Source organism: Suricata suricatta, chromosome 10, assembly GCF_006229205.1.
Source record: "Suricata suricatta isolate VVHF042 chromosome 10, meerkat_22Aug2017_6uvM2_HiC, whole genome shotgun sequence".
In the NCBI taxonomy this organism is placed as follows: domain Eukaryota; kingdom Metazoa; phylum Chordata; class Mammalia; order Carnivora; family Herpestidae; genus Suricata; species Suricata suricatta.
Window position 1 is genome coordinate 70,265,888 of NC_043709.1, and position 25,254 is coordinate 70,291,141.

The following is a 25,254-nucleotide window of genomic DNA, read 5'->3' on the forward strand; positions in this document are numbered from 1 at the left end:
AGCCTTCATAATCTGTTTCCAAAGATACTTTCCTCCTCTTAATCACTGTATTTGGATTTAAGTCATACACATCCAAAAAAAATATCTTCTCAGAAAGTGTCTGGCTAAAATTTACATCTGTGCATATGTGTGTGCATTAGAACTCAGATGTTATTTATCCTCTTGATAAAGGGGAGAGGATGGGAAAGAGGGAAATAAAGGAGAAAATCCCAAACTGTAGACCCTGAAAACTCCACATTAAAGCTTTCAGTTAGCTGGAACTGTATGTTTATTTTAAGTAAGTGGGCATACATAAGTTACAATATTTGTCTTAAATCCTTCAAATAACATTCTTACCTCCTCTATGATCATTCATACACAAGTATCCAAAAATATGTTTTTTTGGAAGCCCCACTCTACCTAGCTCTGAAAATAGTAAAAAATTGACAAATGTTCATTTAACACAAGAATCCAACAACAGCTACAATGGAGACAATCTAATGATCTGAAGTGACCCTTCCATCACTCTGAACATGCAAGAAGCAAATGCTGTCAAACTAAAACTCTTATTTTTGGAAAAAGTTAATAGGAAGGAAGTTATAAAGTAAAAAAAAAAAAAAGAGAGGTGACTGAGTGGCTCAGCAGGTTGAGCATCCAACTCTGGATTTCAGCTCAGTTCATGATCTCACAGTTTATGGGTTTCAGCCCCACATCAGGCTCCACGCTGATAGTAGAGAGCCTGCTTGGAATTCTCTCTCTTTCCCTCTCTTTCTGCCCTTTCCCTGCGCATTCTCTCATTCTCAAAAAATTGATAAATGAAATTTAAATCAAAAAGTAAAGAAAAAGAAACATCCTTGACTTTTCTGATGTCGGTATCTTGACTTGTAATTCCTTCCACCTAGAAGATACTTTTACTTGTAGAAATCTGAAATAAAAGATGAGCCCAATATCATTTCCTCCATGACATGTTCTTCTAATCTCCAGAGTGAGAATCTCTCTCACCTCACCTGTTCATACCAGGTTAACTCATTTATGACATATCAATTCTTATATTAAAGTCATATTTTAAGGGTACCTGGATGGCTCAGTTGGCTGAGTGTTCAATTCTTGATTTTGGCTCAGGTCATGATCTCAGTTCATGGATTCGAAGCCCTGCGTTGGGTTCCACACTGACAACACAGAGCTTTCTTGGGATTTTCTCTCTCCCTCTCTCTCTGCCCCACCTTTATTCATGCACTCTCTTTCTCTCTCTCTCTCTCTCTCTCTCTCTCTCTCTCTCTCTCAAAATAAAGAAATGAAAAAAATTTTTAAATGTTTTATTTTATAGGTTATATTTACATATTGATAAAATTGTTATTAGCTGAGGGGAAAACACCTAAATATATTCTAGTTCCTGGTGACAGGGACATCCTTCCATCTAATACAGTGCCTTGCATTTAGAAGGCAGGGGGAAATGTTTATAAATGAGCTCAACTGAAGGCAGTGGAGTCCAGAAAGATAAAACAGATTATCCAAAAAATAAGTTGCTCCATTTATTTAGTCCAACACACTGAGCAACTCAGCCAGAATGACATGCTATGATTGCATAGAGTGCCATGCAAGTCTAGGTACTCCAAATAAAACAAAAACAATAAAACAAAAAAACAAATTGGAGGTTGGAAAAAAATAAACCTAAGGTAGGACATAGCTCTAAAATCTCTATACCTTATAGATTTTTCATGAAAAATATACTATTCAGATAATTAGAGAGAAGTATCTTCTACTGACAGAAGATTGAAGAGGATGGACTAACACAGGAACCAACAGAAAATACAAGAGTATATAACTTCCCAACATGATTACAAACACGTATCTTATGTGCTGAAGAATTAAAAGGGAAATGTCAATGTGAACCACAACTTGAAATGGTTCCAAAAATATGTGTGTGGTATTATACTATTCTTTCAACTCTTCTAGAAGTTTCAAAATTTTCAAAATAAAAGACTAAAAAAATTTATCTCTTACAATACTATAACGCAGTGTGAATCAGTACATTCTCTTTAGTGGAAGTTGTAAAAGAATTCTTAAAAAAATACATACTTCTATGCTGAGATTGATGGAAAGAGTACGTTTTGCTTCTTTCTGGAGAGTAGCTTCTACTACTGACGCTGGAGCCAGACCTGCTGTGTGGAGAATCTCTTCGACCCCCAGGTGATTCTCTGAGAAAAGGAGTGTCTCTTTTATGAGGAGATCGGTCTCTGGCATAATGGGAAGAGCAGAAACTTTTTCTTCTAAAGCCGTCTCTCACGTCCCTTTGGGGGAAAATAAAAGTGAATTATATCCTGTAAGTTATATACATAATACAAATGGCAAAAACTCTGATTACAAGCTACTCTTTTCTGTAATCTTGGTTTCACACACCCCCTTTTCTTAATCACCACCTAACGTCTAATGTCAGTCCACAAAATGAAACATTTTCAGTGAAATGTGATTTAGAATGCACATATCTCTTCAGTTTGGGGTAGAATCAGGTTAATGGCAAAAGTTATCTTATTCTAAGAAAACAGAAATTTTAAACTGTGAAAAACATAATCCTGTAGTCTCCACTTCTGTTTGCCATTAGCAATATCCCACAGCGCTACTATGTTCTCAAAGACATCTACAGAATGCCAAAGATTTCCCAACTGAGCCATTTAATGGACTATGATCCCCTTCTAAGAACAGTCTATACCACTGGTTTTCAATTGCTCTGATTTTGCTTCCCTCATGCCAATTTGGCAATGTCTAAATTTTTGTTGCCGTAGCTGGTGAGGAGGGATTGCCACTTGTGGGTAGAGACCAAGAATGCCACTAAAATCCTACAATGCCCAGGACAGGTCTCACGTGTATACACACAACAAAAAAACTATCTGACCCACAATGTTAGTAATACCAAGATTAAGAAATCCTGGTATATGCCTATTAAGTCCTTGTTCTCGAGTTTGCATTCTTAGCATACAGATTGTTGCTTACCTCTAACTACCAGTTTTTAATAACACCTCTATTTTTACAAATTAAATTTCCTTATTAAGCAATATCATCAATTCAAAGCAGAAATTAAGTCTGAGTTCTAAAGCTTTAGAAAGCAAAACCAACTTTAAAATATCAAAGCACACCAAAATTATTAAAACTATCAAGACCTGGGCCTCTATTTGAGGGAACACCTGGAGTCAAACAGGTTTTAATTGAAGATTCAGCAAGTATACTTCCATATTAAAATTAAGTAAGGAACGCTGCATTTCAGACAGAAGAATGCTAAGAGGTAAACCACTGGCATGTAATTTCAAATGCTCAGAAAATAATTTCAGGGGGTGCCTGGGTATCTCAGTCAGTGAAGCGTCCAACTTTTTACTTCAGCTCAAGTCATGATCTCAGTTGGTGAGATAGAGCCCCACAACACTGTCAGCATGGAGTCTGCTTGGTATTCTCTCTCTGTTCTTCCTTTGCTTGCACGCACGCACGCACAAGCACACGTCAACACACACACACACACACACACACACACACACACACTCTCTCTCTCTCTCAAAATAAACCTACATTAAAAAATTTTTTTCAGTATATTAATCAGCAATCCCTAATACAGAAGTTGTCATTAGCAGGTTAATACCCAATATATACTGTCCCTAAAGATACAACTGAGTTTCTCTGGACCAAAGTAGAAAATAACTAAAACTCATTTATGATAATGAACTGACAAAATACTGCTGCCAAAGTAAAAAATTCAAAAAATTCTAATATGTTCGAGTTGAGTTACCAAAACAACAGGAGCCATATCAACATTACTGAGAGCCACGTGGCTATCTATGTATTACACAGCTCTTAGGAACCGTACTAGGTGCTGGGGATCCAATGGTGAACCAAATGCATGCGATCCCTCCCCCATATAGAACTCTCGGGCTAGAAGGAGGGGCTGATATTAAACAAATAAACACAGGGGTGGGGCATCTGTGTGGCTCAGTTGTTAAGCACTGATCTCAGCATTGTGAGTTCAAGCCCCACACTGGGCGTGAAGTCTACTTAAAAAAATAAATAGGGGTGCCTGGGTGGCTCAGTTGATTAAGCATCCAACTTTAGCTCAGGCAAAATCTCATGTTCATGAGTTCAAGCCTGGTGTCGGGCTCTGTATTGACAGCTCAGTGCCTGGAGCCTGCTTCAGATTTTAGGTCTCCCCCTCTCTCTGTCCTCCCCCCTGCTCATGTTCTGTATCTCTCTCAAAAAAATAAATATATAAATACATTTTTAAAAAAAATAAAAATAGGGGCACCTAGGTGGCTCAGTCAGTTAAGCCTCCGATTTTGGCTCAGGTCAGATCTCACGTTTGTGAGTTTGAGCCCCGCAGTCAAGCTCTGTACTGATAAGCTCAGAGCCTGGCGCCTGCTTCCGGTTCTGTGTCTCCTTCTCTCTCTGCCCTTCCCCCTCTCATGCTCTGTCTCTCTCTGTATCAAAAATAAATGAAACATTTTTTAAAAAATTAAAAAATAAACAAAACATGTGAATGCAGTCAAGAGTACAGGCAGGGAGACTAATTAGAAGCTTACTCAGGCAGACAAAAGAGAGTGGTAGCTTAGATAAGGTCAGAGCAGGGAGCACTTTAACACACCAAGAATGTGTCTTTGTAGACTCAAGAGAACATGGTGAATGTCTGACTAATGAGGATCAGAGACAGGGGACGCCAAGATGATTCCCAGAATTCTGGCATGGATTACTGATGGATCCATGGATTCAGTAATGATAGATTACGTGAAATAAAAAAAACAGATTTGAAAACTGCGGTAGGATAGGAGATCCACATTTAGTCTTGAACATATTAAGCTTGAGATGCTCATGTAGCATCTTAGTGGGCAGTTACATACCAACATGCCAATGACAAGATTAGAAGAGATTTTTTTTGGCTATAACTATAAATTTTTCTATAAATATATTATTCTATATTTTTTCTATTTAAAGCCTTGGGTAGGGCCTAGAATCTAGGACTAAAAAATTACCATGTTGGGAGAGAAATGCACTATCCAAGAATGAAACAGAATAGCGATAGAAACATGAGGAAAACTGGTAGTTACCAGGGAACCCAAGGAAAGCCTACTTCAAGAAGGAGAATAAAGGTTTCCTACACTGAAATTAGAAGAGTCCTTACTGATAACTTATCTAGGGGATGACGATGCAGGCTCATATGCAGAGGAAAGATTGCCACTTTTCTCCAGCAGGAGGCAGGGTAAGGAAGTAGACAAAAGGCTAACTACAGTTACCTAATCCTGACACCAGATGGCAGTAAAATCACAAAGGCATAGTTCAGAACCATCACCTTGGCCTGGAGTGATTGAATATACTTGGGCTAAGTACACGTTAGATTTTTAATATCTCAGAGCAGAGTAAGGTCTCTCCCCTTCACATCAAGCCCTCATATTTCCCATCAGATGGAGCAAAAACCTCACTACAGGCATCAGCTACTATAAGTATCCTCTTTGACAAACTGATAATGCCAGTGAAGTCCTTTATTCCTAGGAGTTTATATGTATATACATTTTTTCATATTTCTATCTCCTTTATCTCTATATCCCAGTATATGTAAAGCACTATGGGGAATTACCCTGGTTCTAAAGAAGCTTAGTATGTTACGGGGGTTGGCAGTGGGGTAGGGTGGGAAATAAATGTTCCAGAAGGCTGGTACTATAATTCAGAAGAGAAATGGAAAACTGATCTGGAGAATCTTTAAGGAAAGATGAACATTGTTGAACAGAAATATAATCAAGCCACAGAGGTAAAAGCTATATTAAAAAAAAAAAAAGAACAGGTAAAACTAATTTTAGCAGTATTTTTTATTTAACCCAATATATCTAAAATATTAACATATAATCAGTATTTTAAAACTCAGAGAGACACTTTGCATTCTATTTTTCATCTTAAATCTTGAAAATACAGTCTGTATTATATACTTACAGATTATCTCAGTCAAAACTGGCCATACTGCAATTGGCACATGTGGCTATTGGCTCCCATATTAGATAGCGCAGATTTAGAGGGTAGGAAAAGTATTCGACACTTCAAGAAAAAGCACAGAAGGATTAAAGGGTATTATTAATGTGAACAAAAATAGAAGTAATCAGAAAAGCAAAAACTAAAAACGAAGAGAAATTTTAAACGGTAAAGGAGAGTTAATATAAAGTGCTGCACAGGCTGGCAGAGATCTCTGCATTTAAGACTTTGGAGTCACATGACAAGTGAATGGGATGTCCGATAAAACTTTGAAAAACCAAAGCAGATTTTAAGATATCAAGATATATCTACTAAAGGAATTAAGCCATTTGTTTTCTTCAAAAAAAGTTTGGCAAAGGAAGGAAGAAAAAATAGGGTCCAGGAAATTTATTAAAGAGTACAAAAATAGGAAGAATGTGGAATAAATGGGGAATTTCCAAGATGACACTGAAGAGTGGCTTGTGGGAGGTAATAAGAAGTATGCCCAGAACTCAAATCATGAATCAAGGATTAGGAGGCAAGTGTGTTGTGAAAGAAGTTAGGTTATGGTTATAGCAATGGGATAGGAAGAATGGTAGAAAATTTGGAAATGAAAAGACAAAGTCTTTCTGCCAAGCTTATATTCTAATGGGGAAAACGCCCTATAATACAAAACATTTCTGAGTGATCTTTAATATAAAGTGGATGTGAGGCAAGCTATTTTAGATAAAATGGTCAGGGAAGACCTTTCTGAGAAGATGGTATGTGAGCAGAGATATGATGAAATGGAGGGGCACCTAGGTGGCTCAGTCAGTTAAGTGTCCAACTTCGGCTCAGGTCATGATCTCACAGTTTGTGGGTTCAAGCCCCACATCAGGCTCTGTGCTGACAGCTCAGAGCCTGGAGCCTACTTTGGATTCTGTGTTTCCCTCTCTCTCTGCATCTCCCCCATTCGTGCTCTGTGTTTGTCTCAATAATAAACATCAAAAAAAAAAAAAAGGAACCTCACAAAGACCAAGGTTGTGAAGAGATCTGATTCATGTTTAAAGTGATCAGACTAACTGCTCTGTGAAAGCATCGTATGTGGATGTAAAGGGCATGAGTCAGAGGGCCTTCTTTGAGTTTACAGAATTATAGAGCACCAAAGTTTCAAATACTAGCCCTGTGTATAGGGATTAATGGAATCATCATATAGTAGAGGAAAAAAAGGGGCTTAGGCATGTTATGGCCCTGGTGAACTAGCTGCCTAAGTACAGAAAGATCCTTCCAAAGTAACTATATGACACCAAGTTACTTAACTCCTTATGCCTTAATTTCCTCATCTATAAAAGTGGGGATAATACTATCTACCTCAGAGTTGTTACAAGGAGTAAATGAGGTAACATATGTAAAATACTTAGAAGACAGCCTGATACTTAGTACTCAACAGATGTTAGCTATTTTTTTTAGTGTTTGTTTCTTTTTGAGAGAGACAGAGCACCCATGCACGCAAGTAGGGAAGGGCAATGGGGGGCAGGGGGTAGACAGAGGATCCAAAGCAGGCTGCTGCACTGACAGCAGTGAGCTGGATGAGGGGATCGAACTCATGAGCTGTGCAATCATGACCTGAGCAGAAGTAGGACGTTCAACCGCTCAAGCGACTGAGCCACCCAGATGTTAGCCAGTTCTACTGACAGTATTATCCTACTATGATTTCCATCAAATCAATAAAGGTGCAGCAAAAAATAGCTAAGTGTGCCAATATAACTGCTTGATAGCTTATCTTTCAGAAAAGCATAACTATGGAATCTCATGTATTAGTAGGAGATTAAAATCTCCTCATAATAATAAACCCTCTGGAGTAAGATTTCAACTTGATTTCCCAAGGAATTTCCTTCACAGAGTATAAACTGCAGATAATTCAAATTCAAGAACTTCAGTTATGGAATTCAGAGAGTACACAGAGATGAAGCACATATAAAGTAAAAAGTGGGCAGAAAGACCACTCACTACCCCGGGGGGGGGGGGGTTCAATAAAACTTTGCTGTAAAGAGCCAAGTAATAGACTTTGTGGCCTATATGGTCTCCATCCACAACTCTTCAACATTCTATTGTAGCACAACAATAGACATAAACAATACGTAAACAACCGTGCCTGGCTGTGTTCCAAGAAAACTTACCCAAAAGGACAGTTGGTTGGATTTGGCCCATAGGCTATAATTTGCCGATCCCTGACCTAAACAATTATATATCTCCTGAATGTTTTCAATTTATTAAAGAATAAAAAGGTGGGTGAGTCAAGATGGTGGAACAGTATGGAAGTCTTTTTTCTGTCTCGTGTACATGAAATACAGCCAGATCAACACTAAACCACCCTGCACACCTAGGAAACTGAATTGACAAGTAACACAATAATCTGCACAACCTGAACCACAGAACTGAGCAGGTACTCGGCCCAGAGAGGAGCTGTGGAGGGCAGGGAGCTATTTTTGCTTGTAGAGAGAGGATGGAGACAGAGGGAGAGTAAGGGGGAAAGCATCCCCCACAAAGCAGCTGGAGAGAAAATGGAAAAGTGGAAACAGCTGCAGGGATTGATAAAAAGGAAGAAAGGAGAAAAATGAGGTTTTAAATTCCATTAAGACTCTATAAACAGGGGGAGTACAGAATCTGAAACTCTGCAGCTCTAATAACCTAGTGGTGCTCTGGTGGGAAGGGGAAATTCCCAGCAGAAGAGTGGGTCCAGGTGGTCCTCAACCCTTGAGTGATTTTCTGTAATCCTGGAAACGCTGCTGCTACACAATCGCGTGACCTTTTCCTCCAGTGGGCTGGCACCGAGCCACAGTCTCTGGACATCAGTAGCAGCACCGTCCTGCAAACATTCCTGGATGCAGCTGGCTCAGGGCCATTGCTCGGTGAAACCCTACCCCAGAGGATCTGAGTGGCTCAAAGCCACAGTCCCTCAGATGTGAGGGGTGGGGAAACACAGCCACATCTCAGATAAAACTCAGACGGGAGGTGCCACCTGGCAACCTGAGGGCATGGTCGTGAACACTGTAAAAGCAGAGAGTGGATGGAAACCAGAGACAAACGATGGGTGCGTAATTCCTGGTCAGGAAGAACACAGAGTTCTGAGGCTAGACTGGCTACCTGGGTGACACCATTTTCACCCCACCAGCACATGTCCACACATACCTACAGGCACCAAACCCAACCCACCCCAGTAAGCTAAGCGGCGCCATCTAGTGGAGAACGGAGCCATTGCGCTAAGGCTTGCCCAACTAAGCCAATCCCGCTCTTCAGGAACACCGCAAATCTCTCCACCTGCTTAGTTTACAGACTATAAAGTGCTTCATAGTTTGACTTCTAGCGGAAAAGATGTAATTTCAATTGTATTTCAGTCTGTTTGCTGGTCAGTCTATTCTTTTTTTTCTTTATTCAAATACAGGAAGATAAAAAATTTATTTTTATTAAAAATATTTTCCTGTAGTTTTTGACTAAACTTTTTTACTTTGTTGTAAATTTTTCAAATTCTATTTTACTTCAATCACTTCAAGTTATTCTATTTCATCGTATTCATTTTCTAAAAATTTCAAACAATTTTCCCCCTTTTTTCTCTAACCAATAAAGCTCTTTTCAATAACCAGACCAAAACACACCTAGGATCTACAATCATTTATTTGATTTTTGCGTGTGTGTTGTTTTAAATTTTTTAATTGAAAAAAATTTTTTTTAATTTATTAAGTCCTTTTCTTCCTTCAAAATGATGAAATGAAGGAATTCCCCCCAAAGAAAGTGCAGGAAGAAACGAGAGCCAGGGACTTAATCAACACATATACAAAATGTCTGAACCAGAATTTAGAATCACAATAATAAGAATTTTAGCTGGGGTCCAATATACATTACAATTCCTCTCTATGGAGACAAAAGAAGTAAAAGCTAGTCAGGATGAGATAAAAAATGCTGTAGCTGAGCTGCAATCTCGAATGAATGCCATGGCAGCAAGGATAAATGAGGCAGAGCAGTGGATCAGCGATACAGAGGACAAACTTATGGAGAATAATGAAGCAAAAAAAAAAAAAAAGAGGAAAACTAAAGCAAAAGAGCATGATTTAAGAAAAAGAGAAAACAGTGACTCACTAAAAAGGAACAACATCAGAATTATAGGAGTCCCAAAAGATGAAGAGAGAGCAAAAGGGGTAGAAGGGTTATGGGAGCCAATCATAGCAGAAAACTTTCCTAACCTAGGGGAAGACACAGACAGCAAAATCCAAAAAGCACAGGGTACTCCCACAAGAGTCAACAAAAACTTACCATCAACAAGGCATCTCATAGTCAAATTCACAAAATATAAGGAAAGAATCATAAAAAGAAGCAAGGGGGAAAAAAGTCCTTAACCTACAAAGGAAGTAGATCAGGTTTGCAGCAGACCTATCCACAGAAACTTGGCAGGATATATTCAATGTGCTGAATCAGAAAAACATGCAGCCAAGAATTCTTTATCCAGCAAGGCTGCCATTCAAAATAGGAGAAACAAAGAGTTTACCAAACAAACAAAAATTAAAGAAGTTCATGACCACTAAACCAGCCATGTAAGAAATTTTAACAAGAACTCTCTAAAGGAGAAAAGACAGAGGGCGGGGGGTAGACCAAAAGCAACAAAGACTAGGAAGAACCAGAGGACACCACCAGAAACTACAACTCTACAAGAAACATAAGGCAATAAACTCCTATGTTTCAGTACTCACTCTAAACATCAATGGACTAAATGCTCCAATCAAAAGACAGAGGGTAACAATACATTAAGAAAACAAGACCCATCTATATGCTGTTTACAAGAGACCCACTTTAGACCTAAGGCCACCTTCAGATCGAAAAGGGATGGAGAACCATCTATCATGCTAATGATCACCAAAAAAAGCTGGATTAGCCATACTTATATCAGACAATATAGACTTTAAAATAAAAACTGTAACAAGAGATGAAGAAGGGCATTATATCATAATTAAGGAAGACCTAACAACTGTAAACATTTATGCTCCAAATGTGGCAGCACCCAAATATATAAATCAATTAATCACAAACATTAAAAAAACTCACTGATAATAATTCCATAACAGTAGAGGACTTCAACACCCCACTTACAGCAATGGACAGATCATCTAAACAGAAAATCAACAAGGAAACAATGGTTTTGAATGACACACTGGACCAGATGGACTTAACAGATATATTCAAAACATTTCATCCTAAAGCAGCAGAATATACATTCGTCTCCAGTGCACATGGAATGTTCTACAGAATAGACCACATACTGGGACACAAATCAGCCCTCAACAAGTACAAAAATATAAAGATTGTACCATGCATATTTTCAGACCACAAGACTATGAAACTAGAACTCAACTATAAGAAAAAAATTGGAAAGATTAATACTTGGAAGACTGAAGAACATCCTACTAAAGAACGAATGGGCTAAACAAGAAGTTAAGGAGGAAATTAAAAAGTACATGGAAGCCAATGAAAATGATAACACCACAGCCCAAAACCTCAGGGACGCAGCAAAGGTAGTCATAAGAGGAAAGTATATAGCAATCCAGGCCTTCCTAAAGAAAGAAGAAAGGTCTCAGATATACAACCTGACCTTACACCTCAAAGAGCTGGAAAAAGAAGAGCAAATAAAACCCAAAACCTGGAGAAGACAGGAAATAATAAAGAATAGAGCAGAAATCAATGCTATCAAAACCAAAAAAAAACCAGTAAAACAGATCAATAAAACCAGAAGTTGGTTCTTTGAACAAATTAACAAAATTAATAAACCACTAGACAGTTTGATCAAAAAAAAGGACCCAAATAAATAAAATCAAGAAGGAAAGAGGACAAACCACAACCAACACAGAAGAAATAAAAACAATAAGGAGAATATTATGAGCAATTATATGTCAATAAAATGGACAATTTGGAAGAAATGAACAAATTCCTAGAAACATATAAACTACCAAAACTGAAACAGGAAGAAATAGAAAATGTGAACAGATTCATAACCAGTAAAGAAATCTAATTAATAATCAAAAATTCCTAAAAAACAAGAGTCCAGGGCCAGATGGCTTTCCAGGGGAATTCTACCAAACATTTAAGAAGAGTTAACACCTATTCTCTTGAAGATGTTCCACAATATAGAAATGGGACACAAATCCACTCATTCTATGAAGCCAGCATTACCTTGGTTCCAAAATCAGACAAAGACCCGACTAAAAAAAGAGAACTATAGGGGTGCCTGGGTGGCTCAGTTGGTTAAGGGTCCGACTTCAGCTGAGGTCATGATCTCACAGTTCGTGGGTTTGAGCCCCACATCAGGTTCTGTGCTGACAGCTCTGAGCCTGGAGCCTGCTTCAGATTCTGCGTCTCCCTCTCTCTGCCCTTCCCTTGCTTGCACTCTGTCTTTGTCTCAGAAATAAATAAAAACATTAAAAAAGAGAGAGAGAGAGAGAGAGAGAGAGAGAGAGAGAGAGAGAGAGAGAGAACTATAGATCAATCTCCCTGATGAACATGAATGCAAAAATCTTCAACAAGGTTATTAGCCAACAGGATCCAACAATACACCAAAAAAATTATGCACCACAACCAAGTGGGATTTATACCTGGGATACAAGGCTGGTTCAATACCACAAAACAATCAATGAGATTCATCACATCAGTAAAAGAAAGGACAAGAACCACATGATCCTCTCAATAGATGCAGAGAAAGCATCTGACAAAATACAGCATCCTTTCTTGATAAAAACCCTTAAGAAAGTAGGGATTGAAGGATCATAACTCGAGATCATATAAGCCATATATGAAAGACCCAATGCTAGTGTCATCCTCAATGGAAAAAACAGAGTGCTTTCCCCCTAAAGTCAGGAACATGACAGGGATGTTCACTCCCACTACTGTTATTCAACAAAGAATTCAAAGTCTCAGCCCCAGCAATTAGCACAAAAAGATAAAAGGCCTCCAAATCTCCCAAGAGGAGGTCAAACATTCACTCTTCACAGATGACATGATACTCTATATGGAAAACCCAAAAGATTCCACCAAAAAACTGCTAGAACTGATCCATGAATTCAGCAAAGTGGCAGGATATAAAAATGTATAGAAATTGGTTGCATTCCTATACACCAACAATGAAGCAACAGAAAGAGAAACCAAGGAATCAATCCCTTTTACAACTGTACTGAAAACCATAAAATACCTAGGAATAAATCTAACCAAAGAAGTGAAAAATCTATACACTGAAAACTATAGAAAGCTTATGAAAGAAATTAAAGACACACAAAAAAGGAAAAATATTCCATGCTCCTGGATAGGAAGAACATATATTGTTAAAATGCCAATACTACCCAAAGCAGTGCATCCCTATTCAGTTCAATGCAATTCAATACAATCCCTATCAAAATAACATCCGAGCAAGAACAATTCTAAAGTTTTTATGAAACCAGACAAGACCCCAAATAGCCAAAGCAATCTTGGGGGGCGGGGTGGAGGACAAACCAAAGCGGGAGGCATCACAATCCCGGACTTGAAGCTGCATTACAAAGCTGTAGTCATCAAGACAGTATGGTACTAGTGCAAGAACGGACACTCAGATCAATGGAACAGAATGGAGAACCCAGAAATGGACCCACAAACGTATGGCCAACTCATCTTTGACAAAGCAGGAAAGAATATTCAATGAAATAAAGACGGTCTCTTCAGCAAGTGGTTCTGGGAAAACTAGACAGCGACATGCAGAAAAATGAACCTGGACCACTTTCTTAACCATACACCAAGATAAAGTGGAAGAAAGACCTAAATATAATACAGGTAGCCATCAAAATCCTCAAGGAGAAAGCAAGAAAGAACCTCTTTGACCTTGACCACAGCAACTTCTTACTCAACACATCTCCGGAGGCAAGGGAAACAAAAGCAAAAATGAACTACTGGCTTCTGCACAATGAAGGAAACAATCGGCAAAACTAAAAGGCAACTGATAGAATGAGAGAAGATATTTGCAAACGACATATCAGATAAAGGGTTAGAATCCAAAATCTATAAAGAATTTATCAAATTCAACACCCAAAAAGCAAATAATCTAGTGAAGAAATGGGCTAAGGACGTGAACAGACACTTCTCCAAAGAAGACATCCAGATAGCCAACAGACACATGAAATGAGGCTCAACGTCACTCATCATCAGGGAAATACAAATCAAAATCACGAGATACCACCTCACACCCATCGGAATGACTAACATTAACAACTCAGGCAACAACAGATGCTGAGGATACGGAGGAGAAAATGTCACTTTTGCACTGCTGGTGGGAATACAAACTGGTGCAGCCACTCTGGAAAACGGTATGAAGATTTCTCAAAAAATTAAAAATAGAACTACCCTATGACCCAGCAATTGCACTACTAGGTATTTATCCAAGGGATACAGGTATACTGTTTCAAAGGGACATATGCCCCCCAATATTTACAGCAGCACTATCAACAATAGCCAAAGGATGGAAAGAGCCCAAATGTCCATCAGTGGATGAATGGATAAAGAAGATGTGGTGAATATACACAAAGTGGAGTATTACTTGGCAATCAAAAGGAAGGAAATCTTGCCATTTGCAAGAACATGGACGGAACTAGATGGTATCATGCTAAGCGAAATTAGTCAGGCAGAGAAAGACAACTATCAAATGACTTCATTCATATGAGGACTTTAAGATACAAAACAGATGAGCATAAGAAAGGGAAGCAAAAATTAATAAACAGGGAGAGGGACAAAAACATGAGACTCTTAAATATGGAGAACACGGTCCTGGAGGGGTTGTGGTCGGGGATGGGCTAAATGAGTAAGGGGCATTAAGGAATCTACTATTGAAATCATTGTTGCACTCACTATATGCTAACTTGGATGTAAACTTAAAAAATTTAAAAAAATAAAATAAAAAGGTACTTACAGCTTCATATTTCTCACAGAATACGAAGAAATATATGGGGATTTTTTTTCCACCCTAGCCCTTGCCAGTATCTTAAAGTTTTGCACTTTGGAAGTTATATTTTGGAAAGGAATTAAATAATGACATAGAAATATGTTTTAGCTGATTTATACCTTCTTTTTTTTACCAAAGACCTGACTTCATAATAAAAAGCCTTTTTCAAAATATGTTCCCAAAACACTAATCCATGAAATGTTGGTGTTTTTCATCTCACCACAAAATCCAAAGGGGGTTCTATGGGTAAATAACTTTGGGAAACACTGAGTTTAGTAAGATGAAACATATTTATTTACAGTGGTACTTCTCAGAACATTCCATACAGGCAGATACAGATTCAAAGATTAGTTCATCTGCTTATACATGGCCTTTTGCCCTTAATTTACTTAACCTCTCTGAGCTTCATTTTCCTTACTTCTCTAAACACACCAACTTTGCAATGAACGGTATCTATTATTACAGCTTTTTTGTTGTTTTGTTGCAGTGATCTCATTTATAACCTTCCCCAAACACGTGGATCCTCAAGTTTTAAAACATTTTACCTAACTCAGACAATTTAGGGAGAAGAACAATCAATTCCCTTCTTATAACACATATCATGATAAATTTACATTGATTAAAAAACTAAATGTTTGGAAAGGACAAAAGAGAAAGACCCCTCATGAGAAAAAAAAACACTAAATAATTATAAGCGTATAGGAAAAAAAAATCATTCTGTATCAAAATACCAGGTTTTAAAAATACATGTTAAAAAGGGCTCTAAAACTGGGACACCTGGGTGGCTCAGCTGGTTAAGCATCCAACTTTGGCTCCGTTCATGATTTGATGGTTCATGGATTCGAGCCCACATTGGGCTCTGTTCTGACAGCTCAGAGCCTGAAGCCTGCTTCAGTTCAGATTCTGTGTCTCCTCTTTCTGCCCCTCCCAACTTGTGCTCTGTCTCTCTCTTTTAAAAAATTAACATTAAAAAAAAATTTTAAGGGGGCTCTAAAGTTAAAAATTATGATTAGGTTTAAAGCAAATTACCAGTGAAGATGGAAAATCTCAACATTTATGGCAAAGTTTTAAATATTAATGTTTCATAATTTAATACATGCTGACAAAACCGCTCTGTAAGATGAACATACCAACAAAAATGGTGAAGGATATGAAGATACTGCAATGGAAAACAAAACCAGGTATCACATCACTAAGTATTTAAGATAACCTGTTAAGTTTTCCTAATCAAGTAGCCAAATAATCCCATCCAGTAGCGAAAATAAGGGTAAAGAGAAACATAAGCTTCCTCATGAATAATTAACAATTTGGGCTGGACTGGAAATTGCTAGGGATTCAATGGCCCTAAAAACAGAAAACACTAGTCCATAAAAACAGGGTTAAACTTCCACAGTTCACACAGAGAGTAAATATTAGAGAGAGGTAGAAGTATCATACTTTTATGTCAGAATGCCCTTCTTATTTTCGTTAGTATGTTTCCTTTTCCTCTCCCTATTTATGTCAGTTCAAACCTGGCTTTTTCTAGGGTCAGACTAGTGTCACAAAATACGGCAGAATATTTTGATTTCCTTCTTTTTCTTGGCATAACATACATTTAAGGTAGTTTGCACTTTGTTTCAAATGTCAATTATGAAAACAATCCACCAATACATCCATAAGATGGGTGTCTTAATATTTATCATTGTTTATTTAATTTTCCTTCCATCACAAATAGGTATACAACAGCTACTATAAATAATGGTGGGCACTGTTTAGATACCATAAGGTACTAGAGCATGTGATATTATTTTTATTAAACAAAGGAGTCCTAATTTTCTTAAATTTTTCTCTTCCACTATAATTTATGATGATAAATCTAGGTAAAAATACATATTCAAGGCTTAGTTTTTTTATTTTTAACCTTACACCTAAACAAAATCCTTCCATAGATTTCTTTTTAATTCTTTGGCATTATAACTGATGAGAAACTGCAGTGGGTTTTTAAAGCACTTAACTCACCACAAAATCAATAATGCTTTCATTAGTAAACTTCATAAATTCATTTGGAATTTTTCCCTTCTTCCAGGTTTTGTCTATAATGTGACTGTCCTTTTATAATGGAACCTTTAAAAAAAAATTTTTTTTCTTAAGTAAACTCTACTCCCAACATAGGGCTCAAACCCATGACTCACAGATCAGGTGTCACATGCCTGGGTGTCTCAGTTGGTTAAGTGCCTGACACTTGATTTCAGCTTAGGTCATAATCTCACTTTCCGGAGATTCAGGTCCACATCGGGCTCTACAATAACAGTGCAGAGCCTGCTTGGGATTCTCTCTCTTCTCCCACATAATCTTTCTGTCCGGTCTCTCAAAATAAATAAATAAGCTTTTAAAAAGAAGTCACATGCTCTACTGAATGAGCCAGCCAGGTACTCCTATAAGGGCCATTCTTAAAACTTATTTTTATTTAATACGAAATTAGCTTTTTTTTTTCTTTCATTTACAGTTCCTATTCAAGTAGAAAACGAAACATTTCACAATTATTAAATAAATTACTTTAGGGGCACCTGGATGGCTCAGTTGGTGAAGCATCTGACTTTGTTTTGGGTCAGGTAATGAACACACAATTATTGAGTTCGAGCCCTGCCTTAAGCTCTGTGATGACTGCGAAGCCTGCTTGGGATTCTCTCTCTCCCTCTCTACCTCTCCCCTGGTCCCTAGCTCACTCTCTCAAAATAAAGTTTAAAACTTTTTTAATTACATTATTAGAAACTTACAAAACTACGAATGTTCCTTGATTTGTCAACATTCTCTCCTTTATTTTAGACTTTAAAAAGATAATTTATCTTCCACTGCTCAATGCTATCTTCCCGTTATACTACCTCCCTCCTAACATGAAACTTCCAACCCAATAAGAAATCTGGGTGACTGATATTCTCCTTAGTAAATTAAGTAGCTTTATTATACACATTAGAGAGGAAAAGCAACCTGTAGAAACTGCTCACTCATGCTTAACTGTACTCATGTGATTAGTATAGCTATCATTACTGATCTGAGATTCTGATACTCTAAATGCAAACACCTGCTTTTCCATATTATAAATATGAAACATAATCAAAACATATCCAAGAATAAATAAGGAGTCTATTAATGAGGATCCCTCTTATATTACTGGTTCTCAAAGTAGTGTAATTTTGCTTCCTAGGGGACAGGTGGCAATGTCTGAAGTCATGACATCTTTGTCACACACAAGTGGGGAAGTATTACTAGAATCTAGTGGGCAGAGGTCAGGGAAACTGTTATACATCCTGCAATGCATAGGACAGCCACCCACAATAAAGAACTATCCAGCCCAAAATGCTAACAGCACCAAAATTTAGAAACCCTGAGAGAGACAAGACACATATACACACACTTACAATCATAAGGTTAATATATTAGTTTGAAAAAATACATAGAAACATTCTAGAGCTTTCTGAATTACTTGTCCTTTTTTAATTTTTTAATGTTTATGCCTTTTTGAGAGAGAGAGAGAGAAACAGACTGCATGCAAGGGGAGAGGGAGAAGTAAAGGGAGACACAGAATAGGAAGCAGGCTCCAGGCTCTGAGATGTCAGCATAGAGCCCGACATGGGGCTTGAACCCATAAACTGTGAGATCATGACCTAAGCTGAAGTCAGTCGTTTAAGTAACTGAGCCACGCAGGTGCCCCTACTTGTCCATTTTTAAATGTTTCTTTTAAATATATGTAACATCAAATTACACTAAAATTTCTTCAAACATCCTAGACATTCAAATTATATAATCAAAGTATTTTCTACCCTGTTTACAAACTTTTAATCTGTAATATAGTCCAAAATTTAATAGCATAGGCTTTGTAGTGAGTCTGTCAGGGTTCTAACCTCAGCTCCATCATTTGTTTACTGTGGGAAAGATTTAACAATTACATAAACTCTCTGTGCCTGTTTCCTCATATGTAAAATGGGAACAATGGATTAAAAGGGATACTGCTTACAGCACTCATAAGTACTTTACATATTAACCTCTTAACTCAAATTTTAAAAATAAAGGAAAAAACACACTGACAATACCAAGTGTTGACAAGGATATGAAACAACTGGAATTTATATATCTTGTTGATGAGAATATAAATGGGTACACAGCTTCCAGCTCTCAGTCCAGAAATCACTACGAGTAACAAATGCACATCAACAGTGACCAATCACATTACATCTTTCAAAGTCTTTTAGGATGATCTCTGTGCATCTGTTGTTCAGTTCACATACAGACAGTAAGTTTGCTGTCTTCTTGTCTCCCAGTGATAAACCCATGTGACATTTTACAAAAACGGAAAACTGAAAGAGAACTAGCCAGTGAAGGACAAAGGACAGTCAAGAAACAAACAAAAAAAAAAGTGAAACTCAAAATGAATATAAATGGAGTCATAGAAGAAACAGCTGACCATGGCAATGTTGACAGCGTTGCCTTTCAAGAAACACTACATATGCACCCAGAGGAACTTAGTGAAGGCAAACTTACTGACATAAATGACAAAAGTTATTGTGACTAAAAAACGATGATGCCCCAGAGGAAGTGAGGCTAACAAAAAAAGTCACATTAAAGGAACTCTCACAGATACTTCGTGACAATGAAAATGCAAAGGATAAAATGTTGGAAACTGATCCAACCTTAGAAGGGAGTATGATAATTCACCAAGGCATAAAAAAGACACTCGCCCCATATCTTAAGTTACACAATGAAAAGGCAAGCACTACTCAACGTTAAGCTTTTTACAAATAAATAAAACTCTGTAACTGTCAATGTTTCCAATGTTTTAAATTACAGTGTACTAAGTGAATATTAGTTTACCACTTTTTTTTTTAATTTCTCTAAGCCATCTCTAATGGACAGGAGAGGTTAACATTTTGACAAATTTTAAGTCACAACAATTGCAATTTTTTCCATTTACTATTAAGATTGATTTAAGTCAGCAGGAAAGAATATCCAATGGAATAAAGACAGTCTCTTCAGCAAATGGTGCTGCTGAGAAAACCGGACAGTGACATGCAAAAGAATGAGTCTGGACCACGTTCTTACACCATACACAAAAATCAACTCAAAATGGCTGAAGGACCCAAATGTAAGACAGGAAGCCATCAAAATCCTGAGAAAGCAGGCAAAAACCTCTTTGACCTTGGCCACAGCAATTTCTTACTCAACACATCTCCGGAGGCAAGGGAAACAGAAGCAAAAATGAACTATTGGGACCTCATCAAATTAAAAAGCTTCTGCAGAGCAAAGGGAACAATCAGCAAAACTAAAAGGCAAATGAGGGAATGGGAAAAAAAGATATTTGTAAAGGGCAGTATCCAAAAATCTATTTAAAAAACTTAACAAACTCAACACCCAAACACCAAATAATCCAGTGAAAAAATGGGCAAAGACATGAATAGATATTTTTCCAAACAAGACATCCAGATGGCCAACAGGCAGATGAAAAAATGCTCAAAATCACTCATCATCAGGGAAATACAAATCAAAACCACGATGAGATACCATCTCACACAGGTCAGGATGGCAAACATTAACAACTGAGGCAACAACAGATGTTGGCGAGGATGTGGAGAAAGAAGAACTCTTTTGTACTGCTAGTGGGAATGAAAAAAACTGGTGCAGCCCCTGGGGAAAACAGTCTGGAGGTTTCTCAAAAAGTTTAAAATAGAACTGCCCTATAACCCAGCAATTGTAATACTACTAGGTATTTAACCAAAGGATACAGGTATGCTAGTTCAATGGGGCACAGGCACCCCAATGTTTATAGCAGCGCTATCAACAACAGCCAAGTATGGAGAGAGCCCAAATGTCCATCAATGGATGAATGGATAAAGAAAATCTGTATATGTACAAACTTGTGTATGTATATGTATATATACATACACACAGTTCAGTTATTACTTGGCAATAAGAATAAAATCTCACCATTTTCAAGAACATGGATGGAACTAGAGTGTATTACGCCAAGCCAAATTAGAGAAAGACAAATATCATATGACTTCACTCATATATGAAATTTAAGATACAAACAGAGAAACATAAGGGAAGCAAAAATATAAAAACAGGGAGGGGAACAAAACATAAGAGACTCTTAAATACAGAGAATAAACTGAGGGTTGCTGGAGGGGTTTTGGGTGGGGAGATGGCCTAAACGAGCAAGGGGCATTAAGGAGGGCTCCTGCTGGGATAAACACTGGCTGTTACAGGTGGGGGAAGAGTCACTGTACTCTCGGCTCTGAAATCATTATTGCATTACATTCTAGCTTAGATGTGAATTAAAATAATAATAAATAAATAAATGGGATCATACAGTTAAAAAAAAGATTAGAATGATGATTCCCTTTGTAGAGGAAGAAGAACTCTGAGTCAGGGTATAAGGAAGCTTCTGAATGCAAGTAATATTCTATTTCTTAACCTGGATTGTGGTTATAGTTATAGTAATTCACAGAGCTGTACACCCTAATCGGCGTACTTTGTGTATGTTATATGCTCTAATAAGTGTTTATGAAAAAGTGATAAAAATATACCGCATCATTTAACATGATGTGAAAGAAATGTTTTAAAATGCAAGCAGAACTTTTACCTTTAAGAACAGAATTTTCTTGTTTAAAAAAAATTTTTTTTTATTGCCTTGGAGAGAGAGAATACACTAGTGAGACAGAGGGGCAGAGGGAGAGAGAGAATCTTAAGCAGGCTCCACACACAGCTCAGAGCCCAACATAGGTATCGCTCCCATAATCCTGGGACCATGACCTGAGCCAAAATCCAGAGTCAGATGCTCAACCAACTGAGAGTCATCCAGGTGTCCCAAGAAAAGAGTTCATTTTTAGTATTTATTTTAAGGAAAAACAAATTGTAAGACCACCTATTGTCTGAAAATCATTAATACAGTTTAGGGGCGCCTGGGTGGCTCAGTCAGTTAAGCATCTGACTTTGGCTCAGGTCATGATCTCACAGTTGTGGGTTCAGACCCCAAGTCGGGCTCTGTGCTGAAAGCTGGGAGCCTGGAGCCTGCTTCAGAATCTGTGTTTCCCTCTTTCTCTGCCCCTCCCCTGCTTGCTCGCTCGTGTGTGTGCGCGCATGCGCGCACTCTCGCTCTCGCTCTCTCTCGCTCTCTCTCACTCACACACACACACACACTCTCTCTCTCTCTCTCTCTCTCTCTCTCTCTCTCTCTCTCTCTCTCTCAAAAATAAACAAACATTAAAAACAATTCTTTTAAATCACAGATTTTAATGGCTCCTTTTGATGGCCATGGCATCCATCCACCAACAAGTTGTCAGGTCATCTACCCAGAGGACCACTGAGAAATCAGTACAACATGAATTGGATGCTCCACCTCAGGATATTCTCTCTGCAACTGACAACATGCTGTGATTCAGTTTTGTTCTTATTCACTTTCCCTTTATTCAAAAAAATGCTACCTTAACACTACAATTCTTAACATTCCCAAATATTATGATTCTCTTTACCTAGTTTGCAGAAGTCAGTGAACAGAGTCAAAGACAATCTTTTACGAATAAAACATTTTTTTAAAGTAACCCTTTGTAACAAAAGGTTAAATTTAAAGATTTTTTTAACTTTATTTGGGGGGGTTGTGAACAGGGGAAGACAGAGAGGGAGAGGCAGAAGAGGGGGAAATGGGGGGAGGGGGGAGGAGAGAGGAAGGGGGGGCAGGGAGAGAGGGAGGGAGAGAGGGAGAGGGAAGGAGGGAGAGAGAGAGAGAGAATATTACAGTTTTTCCCAAATCTTGGTACCTGCTACTAAATGCTTTCAGGGGAGCCTGGGTGGCTCAGTCGGTTAAGCGCCCGGCTTCTCAGGTCATGATCTCACGGTTCGTGTGTTCAAGCCCCGCATCAGGCTCTATACTGACAGCCAGAGTCTGCTTCAGATTCTGTACCTCCCTCTCTCTCTGACCCTCCTGCTTGTGCTGTCTCGGTCTCTCAAAAAAATTAAATTAAATTTTAATTTAAAAAAAAAAAAACATTAAAAAAATAAATGCTTCCAAATGACTAATGAATAACACAAAATAGTTATAAATTAAAAAAACTTAAGTGTTCTGTTGCCCTTGGTTTAACAGCTTATATTTCTGTGCATTCACTCAGGGTTTTAATTCTGTACTATATATCTAATAGACATTTTCTACTATATAATTTTTGGTGTACCATTTAAAAATGCTTCTATTTCTCAGAGTTTAAAACAGAGATATCATTACTTCAAGATTCACCTCAATTTTTGCTATTTCACCATTGTCACATTCAAAAAATACTTCTATATCCAAAAATTGGGAATTGAGTAACTCCAACTACCTCAAATGCTAAAGAAAACCCAAGAACACTGGACTTTTTTTTTTTTCCCTTTAAGCAAACTGCTGAGAGCAATCAGAGAGCTAACCATGCAGTATGCAAGACAAATAGGAAGCTAAGAGATCTGGATCTCTCTTTTTTGAACTACTTTTCTCTTTATATATCTGCCAATTTCAGAAGCAGCAGCTCAGGGGCGCCTGGGTGGCTCAGTCGGTTAAGCGGCCGGCTTCGGCTCAGGTCATGATCTCACAGTTCGTGGGTTCAAGCCCCGCGTCGGGCTCTGTGCTGACAGCTAGCTCAGAGCCTGGAGCCTGCTTCGGATTCTGTGTCTCCCTCTCTCTCTCTGACCCTCCCCTGCTCACGCTGTCTCTCTCTGTCTCTCAAAAATAAATAAAAGACATAAAAAAAATTTAAAAAAAAAAGCAGCCGCTCAGAGGATGAAAAACTGAAAAATAATTCTGATGGCTTCACAGAATTATGATATAAAAACAGAGTCCAGATTTTAGGAAGCAAGAAGGGTTGAAAGCTCAAGGGCTACACAGTAACAGCAAGGTAAGCTGGAAATAAACTTGCCTGGCTTCGTAGGACCTAAATTCCTTAAGGTGACACTAGACTGCTAATGACTCAACCCCTCTGATATACTTGGCAGTTTCTGTTTTCCTGGCCATTAGGATTTGTTAAAATTACTTCAAATGTAAAAATCCCATTTTTAACAAGAAAATCTATTTAAAGTTACAGAAGTAAAATATTTAAGCTAGACATTTTGTTAAATTTATTTTTGATACAGAAGAGACAGAGCATAAGAGGGGGAGGGGCAGAGAGAGAGGGAGACACAGAATCTGAAACAGGCTCCAGGCTCTGAGCTAGCCATCAGCACAGAGCCTGACGCGGGGTTCGAACCCACGAACATGAGATCTGACCTGAGCCGAAGTCAGAGGCTTAACCGACTGAGCCACTCAGGCGCCCCTAAGCTAGACATTCTTAAAATATAGTGCTGCTTTCTGAAGAACGATAGATGCATACAACTGTCACAGAACACTTACAAAACAAAACATCTATCTCTAGGTTATCATAGGTTTACCAAAAAAAATTAAAAGGAAAAAACCGGTTGATAGAAATATCACAACTTTATTCATATTATTTTTCTTTAACCATGTGTTCGTCCCTACACTCATGATTAGCTATAAAACTCAATCAATATCAGCTAGTATAATTTTTTTGGTGCGAGTGTCATCCTGATTTTAAGAAAGAATTTTGGTTTTTGTTTTAACAATGGCCCTAAAGCATGTTGAACAGAGTAATGGAATACTGGAAACTTGGGCACATTTTTAATGACAATTCCATGACACAATCACAGGGTAAAAACTTTCACTGCAAGTATGATGAAGCTCTATTTAGCATACAAAGAAAATTTTACCGAGGCACCTGAGTGGCACAGTTCGACTTCCGACTTCAGCCCAGGTCATGATCTCATGGTTCATGGGTTCGAGCCCCACACTGGGCTTTGTGCTGACAGCTAGAGCCTGCTTTGGCTCCCTCTCTTTCTCTTCCCCTCCTCTGCCTTCGTGCTGTCTCTCCCTCTCCCTCTCTCAAAAATAAACATTAAAAACTGTTTAAAAAAAACAAAACTTTACCTCAAAACTTCTAGATATGTTGGAAATGAGAATATTAATACACATAATGGATTCAATACAGTATATTACAAGGCAAATCAAAAGAGCCTTTACACAAATAACAGTTCAACTGGAATGCTTACCATGAAGCCTCAAAGGAAAAATAAAGGCCACATATTTATCTGATTTTTTTTTTTGAGAGAGAGAGAGCAAGCACGTGCGAGCATGTGTGCCTGCAAGCAGGGGAGGAGTAGAGGAACAGGAAGAGAGAGTCTTAAGCAGGCTCCGCATTCAGTGTGGAGCCCAATGCAGGGCTCAGTCACATAAACCATGAGATTATGACCTGAGCTGAAATCAAGAGTCAGCT

At 38.1% G+C, this 25,254-nt stretch overlaps 1 protein-coding gene across 9 annotated transcripts in view; it reads right to left on the reverse strand.

Annotated features, from left to right (window-relative positions):
- PPHLN1 (periphilin 1) overlaps window positions 1-25,254 on the reverse strand; it is a 150,131-nt gene that overhangs the window by 83,137 nt on the left and 41,740 nt on the right. For all 9 annotated transcript variants that reach the window (XM_029954891.1, XM_029954888.1, XM_029954894.1 and 6 more), the window contains one exon: window positions 2,059-2,270. In XM_029954891.1, the coding sequence (XP_029810751.1) occupies window positions 2,059-2,270 (212 nt within the window). The remainder of the gene's footprint in view (window positions 1-2,058; window positions 2,271-25,254) is intronic.